Source organism: Lycorma delicatula, chromosome 1 (genome assembly GCF_047948215.1).
Source record: "Lycorma delicatula isolate Av1 chromosome 1, ASM4794821v1, whole genome shotgun sequence".
Taxonomy (NCBI): Eukaryota; Metazoa; Arthropoda; class Insecta; order Hemiptera; family Fulgoridae; genus Lycorma; species Lycorma delicatula.
Genome location: NC_134455.1, coordinates 272,563,486 through 272,582,393, shown reverse-complemented (window position 1 = coordinate 272,582,393; position 18,908 = coordinate 272,563,486). Strand labels below are relative to the sequence as shown.

The 18,908-nt window shown below is 31.7% G+C and overlaps 1 protein-coding gene across 4 annotated transcripts in view; it reads left to right on the top strand.

Moving 5' to 3' along the window:
- Positions 1-538: 538 nt before the first annotated feature.
- The window catches only part of LOC142331717 (protein phosphatase EYA1-like), a 321,428-nt gene continuing 303,058 nt past the window's right edge, over positions 539-18,908 (top strand). The window contains exons 1-2 of one of the 4 annotated variants that reach the window (XM_075377768.1): positions 539-687; positions 2,390-2,630. In XM_075377768.1, the coding sequence (XP_075233883.1) occupies positions 2,487-2,630 (144 nt within the window). In that variant the 5' untranslated portion in view covers positions 539-687; positions 2,390-2,486. Of the gene's footprint in view, positions 710-776; positions 796-2,389; positions 2,631-18,908 lie in introns of those variants that run through there. The other 3 variants (XM_075377758.1, XM_075377778.1, XM_075377784.1) reach the window with 3 other exon arrangements.

Sequence of the window (18,908 nt, the reverse complement as noted above, 5' to 3'; positions counted from 1 at the left end):
ATAAAAATAAATACTTTTTGGAAAAATTTGGATATTGCAAGTTACCTAAGGTAATCTCTTCATGTAACTGCTACATTTCTTCTGAAATTACGATTATCTAGATTTATATTGGGGGTCTATTTTTATAATTAATTACAATTTCATAAATAAAAGATGTAACCTTGTTCTTTGTAGATATTAGAATAATATTAATGAAGAAGTTTTCTATTAACTTATCTGTTTGTGCAAGTTGGATTTAATTGTAATAATATTCAGTAAAACATAGGCCGACCAGTGAACACTGTAATAAAAATATATAATATAACCGTTTTTTAAATATTAAAATATTTGGTTTTCTGTTGCGTTGAATTTTTGAAAAGCAGCCATTGATACTTACCATGTTACTTTTTCTCTCTTTTGTTTTAAGACCCGTAGTTTTAGGATGAAAAAAATTGTTAATTACCGATTCCAAAAACAAGGTTAATATCGATAAAAAAATTAAAGTAACCGTACAATAAAGTACAACGATGATTATTTTTTTCCATGTTGTCATCTTTTAACAGTTGTGTGGCGGGTTTGTTCGTCTGCTAGTTCCATGTTTTGATTTGTTTTTTTGCTATAAATGTTGAATAATTTGTTTATTTTATAACAGACATGACAAAATTAGCACATGTTTTTTATTCCTGCTTTGTTTCTTTTCATTATGAGGTCATTTTGTGCTTAATGATTGGTAATTCACTAGTTGCTAATGTTAAAACTTGTCATAACCTCAAACCTCATTAAATTCTACCATGTTTTCGTATTTTGCTTATTGTCGTGAGTTTTTTCATTGACATTTTTAAATTTATGTTCAGTTGTTCAGGTTTCCAACATTTAACACATGCTTATTAATTTTATTTGTCCGTTTTCTTGGATGCATGCTTTTTTGATTACATAACCCTAAACATTTTACGGTTTCCATAACCTCAATTTTATGTTTTTCTCAACGATAAAACTGGGAAAAATATAATTAAGGTGGCTAAAATTAAAGCATAGTTTAGCAAACACATGTTTTAAACTATTAAATTTTAAGTCAGCTGATAATACAGAAAACATTTTTGACATAGCTTCTGTAGAACACTTCATTACCTAATTTTTTCTGAATGTTATTGAAAGTGCAAAGTCTGTAAATTTTATTTTTAATATCAAGATGAAAAGAGAGAAACATTGGTTACAACAACATTTCTGGCATTGTTAGCCCCTAGAGAATGAATGGGTATGGAATAATTGGGAATCAGATTTATTTACAAATCATTAATTGCAGTTAATTTTTGGTTTTCGCACAAAGATTGTATTTTTATTTTGTTTAATTATAGGCTTCAGGTGACAAACCCCATGTATAATAATAATCTGACCCAATAAGTGCATTCCCATGATTAAGTACTTTTTTTATTATTGATAAAAGTATATAACATGTATTTTACAAGTATTGAATTCGATGTTACACACACGTTTATGTAGATTCTGCTATTTTGTATGTAATATTAGTTGAAATGTAATTTTTTTTTGTTTTGATTGAATTGTGCTTCAAATTGACTGGTTTGTTTGTCTTTTCAACAAAATAAGTGAAAAATCTGTAGAAACTGTTTTTATTTATTTATTATTTTGTGTTATTTTATAACATGTAGTTTATATTTCATATTTTAATTCCTTTTTTAAAATTTATTTTAATTTTATTTTATTTAAAATCATTAGTCATTGAGTACTTTAAATTTTGTTTATTCTTTTACAGGAATTAACACAATTTTTGTGCATATATTTTGATGTATTTTCATGTAGGTAATTGTGTTTGTTGCCTGCTGATCATGAGTTTTGAGATTTTGTCAGCTGGATATATTTATTTTCAGTTTCTGAAGGACCTTTAGATACAAATAACACTTCAGGAATGTTGAGCTTTCTCTGTGAAGTTTGATGGATTTTTTTTTAATGGAAATTGTGACACCCATGCTTCTGATTCTGGTCTTCTTTTAATTATTATTACTTGTTGATCATATACTACTGTATCCTGCAATGGGTTTTTGATGTATTCAATAAGTCTTTTTTATATTAATTAAAATACTTGCTGTCCAATATCTAATTATTTACTAACAAATTTGTTTGTTTCCTTGTGATATTAATTATTCAGAAGCTTTTCAAGTTTGAGAATCCTCAATACCTGAGTAAAAGACATGTGATGTAAAGAATTTGTTTTGGGTAAGCAGTTTTGTAAGTGTTGTAAAATGTGTAATTTGTAGTTGAGGTGTGGGTGCAAAACATTATGGAATAAAGAAATATGTGCTTGTTTTACCATGTTTAATTATTTAGTTTGATGTATTTAAATGAATAAATTGAATAAAAAATTTACATGCAATTAACTTAAAAAATTTTGCAGGACAACACCTATTAGGAAATGTTATTAATTTTTGTAATGGTTATGAACATAATTGTTTTAAAAGTGTGAAGTTATTATAACACGTTTTGGTAAAATTATGGCACCGCTTAGTAAAACCATGTCGGAAGTTCGAGTTAAAGTGAAAAAGAAATCTAGGTGGGATATTGGACCAGATGGTTCTTATGTATCGCTTAAAAATGTCAAGAATAATTCTGTAGAAGAGAAGGATAGTTGCAGTAAGGTAAAGTATGTTATAACAATAAAATTATTTTTCAACTGTTTTATCCTTTACCATATCAGTTTCTTTGTTTAAAAGATAATATTTTTATTTTTAAAATTTTGGATTCATAGTCTGCAGCTTTGAAAGCATGGTGAAGTGTTGTTTAGCAGAGTTTTTTAATGGATGAATTTGATAATTTAAAAAAAAATGTTTTTTTCTTCGTACAGAACTTTTACATTTAATTCAGTGAAAACTAAAATTTTATTGAATTGAGTCTAAAATAGTAATTTTTTCAAATATATTCAAAAATGACTGAATATTATTTTAGTTTATTTAGTTTGTTAATAAGCCAAATGAAATACTGTAGTTTATTATTAATATTTATAACTTGTGATAGCACTAAAAAAGTGATTTTAAGACATGTTAAATATAAATTATGTTTCAAAGAAAATTTTTAATTAAATGTTTTCTTATTGATTATCTAAGTCCGAAACAACAGTATAGTGCAGTATTATCTGCTATAGTTTTTGTGAATATTAATTTGTTTATCATTTCCCTGTGATGTAATGTTTGAGTTAGAAAGGCTTTTTAATTTTAAGAAGTTGTTGCCTACAACATTATTTATGATAAGGAGTTATGTTAAAATTGATAACCATCTAATTTGCTAACTTTTTCATTATAATTGAGATTTATTTTTGTGAAGCGAGTGAAAAAAATTCTTAGAAAAAGATAAATCAGAAATGAAACAACTCAGATTACTGTAAATAATATGTTCGAAAAGAATTTTTTATTAAACTGTGAAATATATAAAATAATTTTTTTTATTATTTTAAATGAAGTATATTACAAAAATATCTATGGTTTTTTTATTTAGCTTAAGTGTTTTTCATTTAGCCTTTTTTTAGCTCAAACCATGTAAATGATCTTTGTTTTGTTCACAGTTTTATATAATCATTTTTGTGTTTTTTTTTAATTCCATATTATTAAATGAGATTGTGGCAAAAGCCAGACTTATAAAAACAGCAAACAAACAAAAAAAAAAAACACAAAAAACAACAGATTGTTAAATAATAAGTATAAAATTATTATTAATAAATATTCATATAAATAATAAAATTTTTGTAACTGTGTGTATGTTTATACAGTTTCTGTTTGTTAAATAATGTAAGTTGTTAATAACATTTTAGATGTTGATTGTGTATTAATTGAACTGAACAATGCATGGTCAACCTCAGATTCAAAGAACTCATACAGCCCTTACCCTCAAATAACATCAAATTTACAAATCACTGTGTGCAGGTTTCCTGGGAATAGTGTTACATGTAACAAAGATATAAACAAAAAATAAATCTCCATATTCATAAAAAAAAAATTTTAAATTTAACAATAAATCTGTACAATCCCACTAAATTTTACACAAGTAATTTGTTTGGATAACTACTTGGCCTACATACTAAAAGGACTTTCCCTAACCAGTTCAACATGTATACTATTAACAAAAGTACCATCTGAGGAATCGAAAGCATTATAGCTCCACAAAGAAGTTCTATAAACAGATTCTCATATAATTAAAAAAGTTAGTAGTTTATTTATTTTTTATTTTATTTTTTTATATTAGTTATTAGATTTTAAGTTATCTAATAATAAATGTCAGCATTAATCGTGTTTTGTACTGCTTGATGGAGAAGCCCTTTTGGAAGACTTACTTTTCTTAAATATAATTTATAATTTTTTCCATTGTTAAAATCCATGAGTATCTCAAATCTCAAGGTAAGAGGAAGAATTTGTAAACGTTTTTTTTTTTAGGATAGGTTATTTAGATTGGATTCTTGTGTAGAAAGATGTAAATGATTGCCTTTTTTCATAGCATTTGTGGCCTATTTCAAACCTGACATATTAAAATATATATCTACTTCAGAACTGAAATGTGAAGAGGTTGTTGGCCTCTCACCAGCAAGCCTTCAGATGTTATTAAAGTCTTGTGCCATTATCTTCTTATGACCTTTTGAACTTGATCCAGCCACCTTTCTTATAACTTTAGTGTACTGGCCCACAGTCTTCTGATTACATATCTAAAAACCACTGAATATTTGCACTTGGTGCTATTACGTCCAAGTTAAATATAAATAAATATTTATTTATTCTAAATTTTTATTACGTTGTTCATTCTCCAGTTTCTTGGACACCTCTGATAATCTTCCTCAGAATTGTATTTTCAAAACTTTTTCTAGCAATTTATCTTGACTTTGAACCTTACCCAATTTTTTGCAATTATATTTTATTATATATCTTACAGTTTATTTTTTTAATGTTTATATTTGTTGAAAGAAATTTGTTAAACAGTAACTTGAGAATATTATCTGTAGCAAGAATCAATTTTTTTATTTCTGCTTTGATATTATTGTTCTCGGTGATATTGTATGTCACCAAGGCACTTAAGTATTTCAGTATTCGGGAGCTTATATTTTTCACAGCAAAAGTAATCATTGCTTTTTCTCTTTTTTCATATCCTTTGTTTCTTTTCATGCCCGTTTTTACAGGTTTCATTCACTAATTTGAGTTGAGGTTAGTTATGCCATCAGGAACTACAAAAATTTTCAGTCTTCCAAACTACATTCCTGAATAATCTCTTACATACAACAATTGAAAACAATATTAAATAAAGAGTGAGCTTTGATGCATTCAGTATCCAGATTCTTTCATGGCTTTCCATAGTCAATTTCATACAATGATCATGTGATTTTTGGAAGTATATTATTAATAATAGATGAACTTTATTATTCAAATTTCCATGTTTTTGCAACTTAAAACAAGTATCTAGAACAATATTAGAATGACAAAATTTAGTAATTTTGGCATATTTTGTTATGATGTACTTGAAGATTTTAAAACTGGCATCAGATATATTCTAAATGAAAGCAAAATATTTTAGTTGCTCTTAGTCATTCAAGATTGTAACTGTTTAATTTATTGTGATCTTGCCAAAGATAGGTTATATATTATTAAAAGTTTTTTTTTTTTTTATAAATTGGATTTGTAGATGAAGTTTGGTATAATATTTAAAACTTAAAAGAATCATTTTGAAATATTTTCATTACGCTTCCAGAAGATCTTTTCAGAAATATTGTGCAGTTCCTTTATCAGTAGTATTTAGTATTGTAGTTTCACATACGAGTGCAGTAATGTGTCTTCTGCATCAGTGAGAAAAGAATTACATTACAGTCCTAAAATTCTATATTTAGTTAATTTTTTAAAGAAATTTAATGTAAACTGAATCAATCTTATGGTACATAGGGTGGCAATAAAATGATGCTTAAATACTTTTTGGAGTATTAAATGTCTACATTTTGTTGTTAAATTTTTAAATTAATTACATCAAAGAGAGTACTACGCCTGTTGGTATATTACAACCCTCTGATATTTTTAGTGTTTGAAGCACCCCACAAAATTAGGATTTTGCCAATAAAAATGTGTGAAGGAAGAATATGAATATATAATTTTTTTATTATATTTATATATATTTATTTTAATTAAAGGTTTAAAAAAACTCAATATCTTACAGAATTTTTTCTTTGAATTTGTGTAACTCATTTAAATAAGTATCTGGATATCTTCTTTTTTTTTTTTGTCTTCAGTCATTTGACTGGTTTGATGCAGCTCTCCAAGATTCCCTATCTAGTGCTAGTCGTTTCATTTCAGTATACCCTCTACATCCTACATCCCCAACAATTTGTTTTACATACTCCAAACGTGGCCTGCCTACACAATTTTTCCCTTCTACCTGTCCTTCCAATATTAAAGCGACTATTCCAGGATGCCTTAGTATGTGGCCTATAAGTCTGTCTCTTCTTTTAACTATATTTTTCCAAATGCTTCTTTCTTCATCTATTTGCCGCAATACCTCTTCATTTGTCACTTTATCCACCCACCTGATTTTTAACATTCTCCTATAGCACCACATTTCAAAAGCTTCTAATCTTTTCTTCTCAGATACTCCGATTGTCCAAGTTTCACTTCCATATAAAGCGACACTCCAAACATACACTTTCAAAAATCTTTTCCTGACATTTAAATTAATTTTTGATGTAAACCAATTATATTTCTTACTGAAGGCTCGTTTAGCTTGTGCTATTCGGCATTTTATATCGCTCCTGCTTCGTCCATCTTTAATAATTTTACTTCCCAAATAACAAAATTCTTCTACCTCCATAATCTTTTCTCCTCCTATTTTCACATTCAGCGGTCCATCTTTGTTATTTCTACTAAATTTCATTACTTTTGTTTTGTTCTTGTTTATTTTCATGCGATAGTTCTTGCGTAGGACTTCATCTATGCCGTTCATTGTTTCTTCTAAATCCTTTTTACTCTCGGCTAGAATTACTATATCATCAGCAAATCGTAGCATCTTTATCTTTTCACCTTGTACTGTTACTCCGAATCTAAATTGTTCTTTAACATCATTAACTGCTAGTTCCATGTAAAGATTAAAAAGTAACGGAGATAGGGAACTGTCGGACTCCCTTTCTTATTAGGGCTTCTTTCTTATGTTCTTCAATTGTTATTGTTGCTGTTTGGTTCCTGTACATGTTAGCAATTGTTCTTCTATCTCTGTATTTGAACCCTAATTTTTTTAAAATGCTGAACATTTTATTCCAGTCTACGTTATCGAAAGCGTTTTCTTGGTCTATAAACGCCAAGTATGTTGGTTTGTTTTTCTTTAATCTTCCTTCTACTATTAATCTGAGGCCTAAAATTGCTTCCCTTGTCCCTATACTTTTCCTGAAACCAAATTGGTCTTCTCCTAACACTTCTTCCACTCTCCTCTCAATTCTTCTGTATAAAATTCTAGTTAAGATTTTTGATGCATGACTCGTTAAACTAATTGTTCTGTATTCTTCACATTTATCTGCCCCTGCTTTCTTTGGTATCATAACTATAACACTTTTTTTGAAGTCTGATGGAAATTCCCCATTTTCATAAATATTACACACCAGTTTGTATAATCTATCAATCGCTTCCTTACCTGCACTGCGTAGTAATTCTACAGGTATTCCGTCTATTCCAGGGGCCTTTCTGCCATTTAAATCTTTTAATGCTCTCTTAACTTCAGATCTCAGTATTGTTTCTCCCATTTCATCCTCCTCAACTTCCTCTTCTTCCTCTATAACACCATTTTCTAATTCATTTCCTCCGTATAACTCTTCAATATATTCCACCCATCTATCGACTTTACCTTTCGAATTATATATTGGTGTACCATCTGTGTTTAACACATTATTAGATTTTAATTTATGTACCCCAAAATTTTCCTTAACTTTCCTGTATGCTCCGTCTATTTTACCAATGTTCATTTCTCTTTCCACTTCTGAACACTTTTCTTTAACCCACTCTTCTTTCACCAGTTTGCACTTCCTGTTTATAGCATTTCTTAATTTCCGATAGTTCCTTTTACTTTCTTCATCACTAGCATTCTTATATTTTCTACGTTCATCCATCAGCTGCAATATATCGTCTGAAACCCAAGGTTTTCTACCGGTTCTCTTTATTCCGCCTAAGTTTGCTTCTGCTGATTTAAGAATTTCCTTTTTAACATTCTCCCATTCTTCTTCTACATTTTCTACCTTATCTTTTTTACTCAGACCTCTTGCGATGTCCTCCTCAAAAATCTTCTTTACCTCCTCTTCCTCAAGCTTCTCTAAATTCCACCGATTCATCTGACACCTTTAATTCAGGTTTTTAAACCCCAATCTACATTTCATTATCACCAAATTATGGTCGCTATCAATGTCTGCTCCAGGGTAAGTTTTGCAGTCAACGAGTTGATTTCTAAATCTTTGCTTAACCATGATATAATCTATCTGATACCTTCCAATATAGCCTGGCTTTTTCCAAGTGTATATTCTTCTATTATGATTTTTAAATTGGGTGTTTGCAATTACTAAATTATACTTCGTGCAAAATTCTATAAGTCGGTCCCCTCTTTCATTCCTTTTGCCCAGCCCGTATTCACCCACTATATTTCCTTCCTTGCCTTTTCCAATGCTTGCATTCCAATCTCCAACTATTATTAAATTTTCATCTCCTTTTACGTGTTTAATTGGTTCATCAATCTCTTCGTATACACACTCTACCTCATCATCATCATGGGCGCTTGTAGGCATATAGACGTTAACAACCTTTGTCGGTTTAGGTTTTGATTTTATCCTTATTACAATGATTCTATCGCTATGCGTTTTGAAATACTCTACTACTCTCTTCCCTATCTTCTTGTTCATTATGAAACCTACTCCTGCCTGCCCATTATTTAAAGCTGAGTTAATTACTCTAAAATCACCTGACCAAAAGTCGCCTTCCTCTTCCCACCGAACCTCACTAATTCCTACTATATCCACATTTGTCCTACCCATTTCCCTTTTTAAATTCTCTAGCCTACCAACCTTTTTCAAGCTTCTAACATTACACGCTCCGACTCGTAGAATGTTATTTTTTAATTTTCTGGTGATCCCTTCCTTAGTAGTCCCCACCCGGAGATCCGAACGGGGGACTATTTTACCTCCGGAATATTTTACCAAGGAAGGCGCCTCCATTATTGCTATGTGAAAATGCAGAGAGCCACATTTTCTTGGAAAAAAAGCAGCTGTAGTTTTCCATTGCTTTCAGCTGCGCAGTACTCAGAGGACTGAGTGATGTTGATACTGCCGTTTAAGTCGTCCTGACTCACGCCCCTAACAACTACTGAAAGAGCTGCTGCCCTCTTTCAGGAATCATTCCTTAGTCTGGCTCTCAACAGATACCTCTCCGATATGGTTGCACCTTCGGTCCAGCTACTCTGTATCCCTGAGCACTCAAGCCCCCTCACCAACGGCAAGGTCTCATGATTCATAGAGGAGGATCTGGATATCAAATGATAAATTTATTCTTTTACATCATTTTAAGTTGTAGGCATATTTAAAAGTCTTTACAATTGTTTGTGTACTATATAAAATAAGCCTCTATAATAGTATAAGACTGTGGGTAATGCATTTCAAAACATATTTTATTAATTTATTATTGCAGATCTAAATATTTTGAATATTTTGCATATATCCTTTATTATTGAAACGTTTGATAAATACTTAATTTTATAGTACTGGAGTAATATTAATACAGATAATGGAGATAAGTAAAATTGCCTTATTATTCTGGCACTTGAATAGGGAGCAGACAAAAACAGGCTGGAAGAAGGATGTAATTATTTATTTACTTATAGTGATAGAATTTATTGGAATGGAAGGGTTAACACATAACATCTCCCCCCCCCCAAACATGAACTGCATCCATAAATTCCAAGAAATGAATTGTAATTCCAAGAAATGGATGACTCTTGTACTTTGTACATCCTGTAAGTATGAACTACGAACCTAATATTTAGCCCAGTTCCAGTGCAAGTCCCACTTGAGAGAACCTTCATTTCAAAGTGCTTGCTAAACAAAAATCTTTAAATATTACCTGCCATAGTTGATTTTTCACATAAAATTAGAAGACACTAAAAGATTTAAAGTCATTTAAAAACAAGGTATGATCATCTAAGCACGACAACAATCGATTTAGTAAACAATTGTCATGATACGATTCTCAGAAAAAAGGAAGAACTTAAGGAATATAAACAGTTGTTATCAACACAGCTGTAAAAACTCTGCATAGTAAGAATATGTAAGAACTTATCTCAGGACAAGACAGATTTGCTGTTAGAAATTATTTGTATTTTCAACATGATATTTTGGATATAGATAGAAACCTTGAAGGTATTATTAATTTTAATAAAGCTAATAATTTTAAGGCAAATGCTGTCTGTTCAAGTACAAATTCCTATCAACAGCCTCCTTCAGTTTCTATTATTCTGTTACTAATTCTCAGATTAAAGTTCAGTTTGAATCGGTTACTATTTGTTTTTATTCCTTTACTGTATACACGTACAGTTTATATTTCCCAAATTCTTATTTAGACATTAGCAATTTATTAACCTACAATTTGACTCCAAACTTAATAATAGGTGATTTCACTTTCTGGAAATATATTATAGAAGTAAGATAACAACTAGTTATGGACTAATATTTAGTCCCTTTCTGTTCTCAATTTCTTTCCAGTAATCAACAAAAACTAATCTATAATATTAATTAAAATTTGTGGTGATCATATACATACTTAATGATCTGTCTATGGAGTGCCACTAAACATTAAAATATTGGATAAGGCAGACTGTGATAGGTGTTAGGATTCACAATTTAAGAATAATGGTGCATCATTATATTGCTGGTATCCCAGGATTGTGGTCATCCAGAAATACATGTAGCTTACTTTACTGAATCACTGTTCAATGCCATTGTAAATATATCCCTGCATTATTTGAAATCTCTGAAGTAGATTGATAACTGTAAGAAGATGCTTAGAAAGAACTGGAAGATTCTGTGGATCTTGAGTCATAGACCAACCATTCAATATCTGAGAATTTACTTTAATGCAAAAGCAGTTTTTCATCTGACATCCTGAGTGTGTAAAGTTTATAAAATCTATTTTTGGATCAATTTGCACAAGTAATAATGCGGAGGAGATGAGGTAGACCTATTTTAGGTCTGTTGCATAACTGCATCATGTATGCATTATGTATGCATTTGCTAGTGAAGATTGATAACAGTTTGGGAAATAGATTCTGTCCAGTTTCCTGCCCTATCTCCTACAGGGCAGTAATTCACAGATTCAGATTGCATAATTAAATTAATTAAATAACTAACTTCCCAGTTGCAGAAACTTAAAATGAACTGAATCTTCCATTTACTCTAAAAAACTATTATATTACATAATCAAACATTTTTGTCACACAGCCTCTAGAAATGACAATATTCACGTTTCAGTGATATCCTGTTATCCAATTCTATGTCAGATTGTTTATTATATTTTTATAAAAGAATTGTTAAGTAACATTTTTCCTTACATGTAGCTATAATGCCATTATTAAACTGGTACAAGTCATATGTTTCCAGTTTCTACTTTATCTTCACTAATAGTTTTATGCAAGTTTGATGGAAAGCGTAGTAAACTGCAGACTTATAACCTGGCTTAGCAGAAATTTGTGAACACCTTAAATGAGTTGAGTGTAGATCTCTCTCTCTTTATAGTGGGGGTTGGCTAATAATTGAAATTTCTGCGTTGAAGTTAGGACATCAGACACCAAAACATATGATTTGAAAAATACTTTTACAAAATGAATGTGTTTTAAATATTGTATTACTTGTTATAAAATTTAATATTATAAAATATATTAACAAAAAATGAAACTGAGTGGCTACTGCCAAGCACTTTTATTTCTTCATTAGAATGTTTAGTAAAAACTTCTGAGTTCATATTTTCGGTTATTAAATCACTGTGTCTTAAAGATACGCAGTCAGGATATATTGATAGCTATAAAAGCTACTGGCAAACAGTAAATTACATATTTATTTATAAGAAAAAACCTGGGAGAATTTGAGGAATTGATTCATTTCGTTCTTTTAAAAATTAATTTCCAAAAAATCAACTTGAAAAGAGAAATAGTGTGTCTAAAATTTATTAATTGAAACATAGGCAAATTGTTGAATAATAGAGATTGAATGGACTGATTTCTGGATTATTTAATGTATTATTGAAGAGGGAACCAGGGGATATATTGCAGACAAGGAGAAGGCTATGAACTTCAAACTGAACCACGATTGATGCTACTGTATGTCGCAATTGTATGGAAAAACTTGAATGAACCACCTGAAAGTTTAGGTAGCTGTCATCAATAGTAAAATAAATATTCTTAATATATAAATGTTAAAGTTTGTGGCAGGTCTGTCTGTTTGCATCATAGCATCACATGAAACCAACCAATCAATTGCTTTCAAATTTTCACCATGCTTTTCCCATGCACCAAACTCGTGAGTTTTCATAGATATTTTAATCCTTCTCATGTTCTCAACAAAATAAAAACCTAAAAGGGTTATGATGATATTGAGGTCTCTTGTCAATACGACAAAAATTATTTTGCATTATTAGCCACTGCAGTAAGGTATTTTGTCGTTTACATAATTACTGTTTGGCCATCTTTTTCTGGCTGTGTGTACTTCGGAGGAGAAGGAGGAGGAGAGTTCTTTACTCAATAATTATTGCCTTTCCACAATTTATTGCTGCAGTCTAGGCTTTATATAACAGCTGATATGTAACGGCTTCCGGCTGATTTAGTATCGTATGTATAAATACAAAAGTGTTTTATACAGAAACAGGGACAGCAACAGAGACAACACGAGGAGCACAATAACACACATTAACATAGAAACCTAACAAAACATAAATATAAACTGATCGTAAAATCACCTAGATCTAGGTATCAATCTTGTTACACAGTACCTCCTGCGCACGCCTATATGCGGGACATTCATCTGACCTACAGTCATGAGACGCAGGCTTCCCAACACGGAAACAATTAACGCAATTAGGAGGACCACCTGCTTTCCTAATTGGAGAGTCCTTTGCATAATGTCCTCCTTGGTGCAGTAGGAACTCAGCCCCTTGTCCTTAATAATCCTTAATCTTGCAAGATTCATAATCCACAAATAACCTACCTTTCTCGAGATAAACAGCTCGTACTGCTGTCACATTCAACTATGATGCACATTACTGCTGTCCCTGTTTTCTGCATGAAACACTACTTGAAACAATTTTTTTTAAATCATCCTCTGAATATTTTGTATTCTGAGTCCGAACCGCATCCACGAATCCTTGCTCTCCCAAATCTCGCGGGACGTCGTAAACAATCATACGGGGTCTCAGGATCTTAGTGGCCACCTCTTTATTGAATAGTCATTAATCTTCTCATTGCCTCTGGCATTTCGCTCAGTTTCACTATCATCCACCTTAATCCTGACAGCTTTCGGATTTTCTTTCAAACTGAGAATGTGCAAGCCTTCCTTTCTGGCCTCTAAGTTCTTTATTACCTAGCCTTTAAAGGCCGAAGTAGTAAGACCTGAAGGTTTATCAGTTAATATTATTTTAGGCCTAGGCTTTACAACATCAAAGGCAAGGTTCTTCACAGGTGGTGGTGAAGCAGATACTCGCGTTCACCCATCCCGCCCCTGAAACCCTCGATATATCCCTGAAATCGGTCGTTCCTCTGTCAATAAATGTAAAAATCGAAGCCATCCAATACGCGACTGTATGAATGTTACACTTCTTTCTTTAACATTTTTAATATTGCCGAAAATTCTACGATGTCAACACACAGTCCATGAACATGCCTATTAGTTCACTAACAACCTTATTAGAATGTCAGTGGAAGCTAATCGAGATTCCAACTTTCGCAATGCTGCAGCCTCAGCCTTTTTGACCTTCACGGGCAGTAAGTTTTGTTTCTCAGGACCTGCAGAGGTACCGAATATCTCTTTACTATTCTAGCATCAGAATCGGAATAAGTTTTTCATTTGCCACGACGTTAACCACTCCCTTAGCTTTCCTAGTTGCTTCTGCTTTCCCAAAAGTTTTCTCTTGCTGTCGTTTACGACGACATACCTTTCGCAGTGACAGTACCGACAGATCCACGATCAGATGCATCACTGCTTCCTTCAGCGGCTATAGCCTCATTGACCTGCTTCAATCGAACTTACTGACCTATCTTAGTCGCTTTCTCCTTTTCTTCGTAAATTTCGGCCTCTATGGCTTCCCAATACTCTTTATCTGTAGTCTCCCTTTCTTCCGCCGATACTTCCTTTCCTTCATTCTAATTTGCCTATTTCTTTCTGCCTCTTCGTAACATATCTTTTTTTCATACGCCCTTTGTGCCTTTCCTCCTTATCTGCTTTCTACTAGAAATCCAGGAGAAAACGTGGACGCCGGTCATCCGAATCACTCATACTGAGAATAGAATAAAATTAAAATAAATAACCAACTAAATAATAAACGTAAAAACGAACTAGCAACCAACATCGCCGGCCTCCGTAGCGCGGTAGCGTCTCTGCCTTTCATCCGGAGATCCCGGGTTCGAATCCCGGTCAGGCATGGCATTTTCACACGCTACAAAGCTTTTATTTATCTCATCCTCTGAAGCAGTATCAAACGGTGGTCCCGGAGATAAAAAAAACCAAAGTAAATAAAACAACCTATCACAGTCAATGTAAACAAACGATAAGCCAGTAGGAATTAACCAATGTGGCTACCGTTACTAACTTAAACAAATACAAGAACGAACTATAAACAAAAATAAACTTCCAATAAAATAACTAAAATAATTATTTTAACCGTGTTGAAATTACTCCCTTAGTGGATGATCTGAATATCAAATCACCCACTTAGCTGAAATTCAAAATCACCTAAGATTACCTTAAAAGTCCTAAAAATTAACAATAAAAAAAAATATCTGAACTAAATAACAGAACAGCACTGAAACAAACACCTAATGAGAACACAAAACACAAAAAATAAAAACAAAGAACGAAAATACCACAATTATAACTATAACGATAGAGCTCTAACAAATGCATCCAATCTCGTCGGCATTACACGCTGAACTCTATGAACCGTTCAGCCGGATACAATTACTACGGAATTTTTCTTTAGTTAGGGAATAAAAACATAATTTGCTTAACACTGTTTTTGCGGTTTAATTGTTGCCTTGTTGGAAGAAAGAAAGTTTCTGCAGATTATATCGGCTTTTGCACATGTTTATTGATATTCTGCGGCTAATGAAAGTACTCGAAAATCTATAAAAACGGTATCGAGCACGGTCATTAATTTAAAGTATATGTTTTACGAGATTAATCGACTTTTTTAATAATTTTATATAAGTTTCTCATAATTTACTTTAAAACCTTGCCTGACTTGAGATTATAATTCGGTTTTTATGTGATTTTTTGGTCGTAAGTGTAGAAAGATCATTCAAAGAAGTTCGAAGCGCATGCATGCGCGAATAAAGTTACAGTAAGAGTTTATTATTTTTTTTTCGTCGTAATACCGAGGAGTTATTGGGTTACAAGATTTTGTCCTCATTTTTGATCGCCCTTAAAGAGATTAGTAATTTAATTATATCTTCATGATACGAGTATTTTCATATTGTGATGTATATTTCTCTTCTCACTACGTACTCTTTCATTTGTTTTCCTTTTTGTGTAGTTCTATTCAGGAGGGGAGGTAGAGTGAGCGGTAGCCTGCACTGAATGGGAGCGGGGACGGCAAGACGAGCTGGCAGAGTTGTCAGGTATCAAGTAACACGGGATGCGTTGCTAGGCAACCTTTCTCTCTCACTCTCTCGATGGTCTCCTCCATATGCGTGCGCGCGTTCATACTAACGCGAGCGTGTGGTGTGTGAAATAACTATTGTGTTCCATTGCTGTTATATTTTTCCTTTTTAATTTATTCTTATTTGAAATATAAAATGTAATTACGGTAGTAAATTGTATTGTTATTAGTAACAGTGTTTTTAGATTTACAAATATTTACCGTATTACTACAAATTTTGCGTTATAAATTTACCCTTTATAAATTATGTATCTACAGCATCCATTCGAATGTGATGTTTGATTTATTCATAATAATATAACATTACACATAAACACGTGCGTTGTGAATTTGTATATTTGTATTTGTATACATTTGAAACAGATGTTTTAGTTTTTGTATCGTATATATTATTTCACCATTAAAACCATTCAGCAACGTTAAAATAATTTATTATTGGGGAAATTTTATCTCAACAAAAATTATTGTACCATTCGGATCTTGGTACTAAGATTATTAAATTGTTTGTAGTTTTGATGTATAATATCAAATCGGCAGTCTAAGAATTAGATTAATTTGTATAACTATTGCCGGAAGGTCGGTTTCCTTACATGTTTGTAATCGTAAATTTATGATTCTAGTATGAACGCTATTGATTAGGGTTGACTGGATATAAAGTTAAGCTACTTGTATTTTCTCGTTAACTTTAACTTTTCAACACAAAAATACACGAGAACGCTAAGAGATATTTCCGTGACTTTTTAAAGTTGTATCTGCATGAAAATGCAGATACATGAAACAGATTGAATGAAACAGAATGCAGGTACATGATACAGATTGCACACATTAAAATCATGCGTGTACGCATACGCACACACACATGATTTACATGTGCAGTTTGACGAGAAATCGATTGGTGAAACCCGTTTTTAATCTCCGATAAGATAAAACGGGTATTAACCCATTTTACCGGGATTGGTAAAACCGTTTAAAGTGTTTTTATATCGCGTTGAAAAAACAATGTTTTTCTGCAAGAAATGAAATAAGAGCAAACTTTCTGTAAGAACCATTACATTGAGTTTCACCTCAAATGACATCAATAACGTTTTGATAACGGTTACTATTCTAAAACAATTAAATAACACAAAAAACACTCCATATTTTATGCAATAACTTAGCAACAGTGCATGCATGTCATTACAGATACTTTTGTTATTTATTGTAAAATTAAATGTCGTGCTGCAATAGAAGATCTGATATAATTTATTTCAAACTGTATTGAAAGTTTTAGATTGTAGACCGGTTGTTTAACAATAGTATGAATTAATAATATTCAGCTGTTATTTATTTAAAAGTTCAGTCATCGTCAAAATTATTCATTATTTGTCATAGATTTTAAATATTCTGAAATAAATTAATTATTTATTTTTAATATAGTTTCCTTTTTTTTTTTTGTCTTCAGTCATTTGACTGTTGACTGGTTTGATGCAGATCTCCAAGATTCCCCATCTAGTGCTAGTCGTTACATTTCAGTATACCCTCTACATCCTACATCCTACATCCCTAACAATTTGTTTTACATATTCCAAACGTGGCCTGCCTACACAATTTTTTCCTTCTACCTGTCCTTCCAATATTAAAGCGACTATTCCAGGATGCCTTAGTATGTGGCTTATAAGTCTGTCTCTTCTTTTAACTATATTTTTCCAAATGCTTCTTTCTTCATCTATTTGCCGCAATACCTCTTCATTTGTCACTTTATCCACCCATCTGATTTTTAACATTCTCCTATAGCACCACATTTCAAAAGCTTCTAATCTTTTCTTCTCAGATACTCCGATTCTCCAAGTTTCACTTCCATATAAAGCGACACTCCAAACATATACTTTCAAAAATCTTTTGCTGACGTTTAAATTAATTTTTGATTTAACAAATTATATTTCTTACTGAAGGCTCGTTTCGCTTGTGCTATTCGGCATTTTATATCGCTCCTGCTTCGTCCATCTTTAGTAATTCTACTTCCCAAATAACAAAATTCTTCTACCTCCATAATCTTTTCTTCTCCTATTTTCACATTCAGTGGTCCATCTTTGTTATTTCTACTACATTTCATTACTTTTGTTTTGTTCTTGTTTATTTTCATGCGATAGTTCTTGCGTAGGACTTCATCTATGCCGTTCATTGTTTCTTCTAAATCCTTTTTACTCTCGGCTAGAATTACTATATCATCAGCAAATCGTAGCATCTTTATCTTTTCACCTTGTACTGTTACTCCGAATCTAAATTGTTCTTTAACATCATTAACTGCTAGTTCCATGTAAAGATTAAAAAGTAACGGAGATAGGGAACTGTCGGACTCCCTTTCTTATTAGGGCTTCTTTCTTATGTTCTTCAATTGTTATTGTTGCTGTTTGGTTCCTGTACATGTTAGCAATTGTTCTTCTATCTCTGTATTTGAACCCTAATTTTTTTAAAATGCTGAACATTTTATTCCAGTCTACGTTATCGAAAGCGTTTTCTTGGTCTATAAACGCCAAGTATGTTGGTTTGTTTTTCTTTAATCTTCCTTCTACTATTAATCTGAGGCCTAAAATTGCTTCCCTTGTCCCTATACTTTTCCTGAAACCAAATTGGTCTTCTCCTAACACTTCTTCCACTCTCCTCTCAATTCTTCTGTATAAAATTCTAGTTAAGATTTTTGATGCATGACTAGTTAAACTAATTGTTCTGTATTCTTCACATTTATCTGCCCCTGCTTTCTTTGGTATCATGACTATAACACTTTTTTTGAAGTCTGACGGAATTTCCCCTTTTTCATAAATATTACACACCAGTTTGTATAATCTATCAATCGCTTCCTCACCTGCACTGCGCAGTAATTCTACAGGTATTCCGTCTATTCCAGGAGCCTTTCTGCCATTTTAATCTTTTATCTCAGTATTGTTTCTCCCATTTCATCCTCCTCAACTTCCTCTTCTTCCTCTATAACACCATTTTCTAATTCATTTCCTCCGTATAACTCTTCAATATATTCCA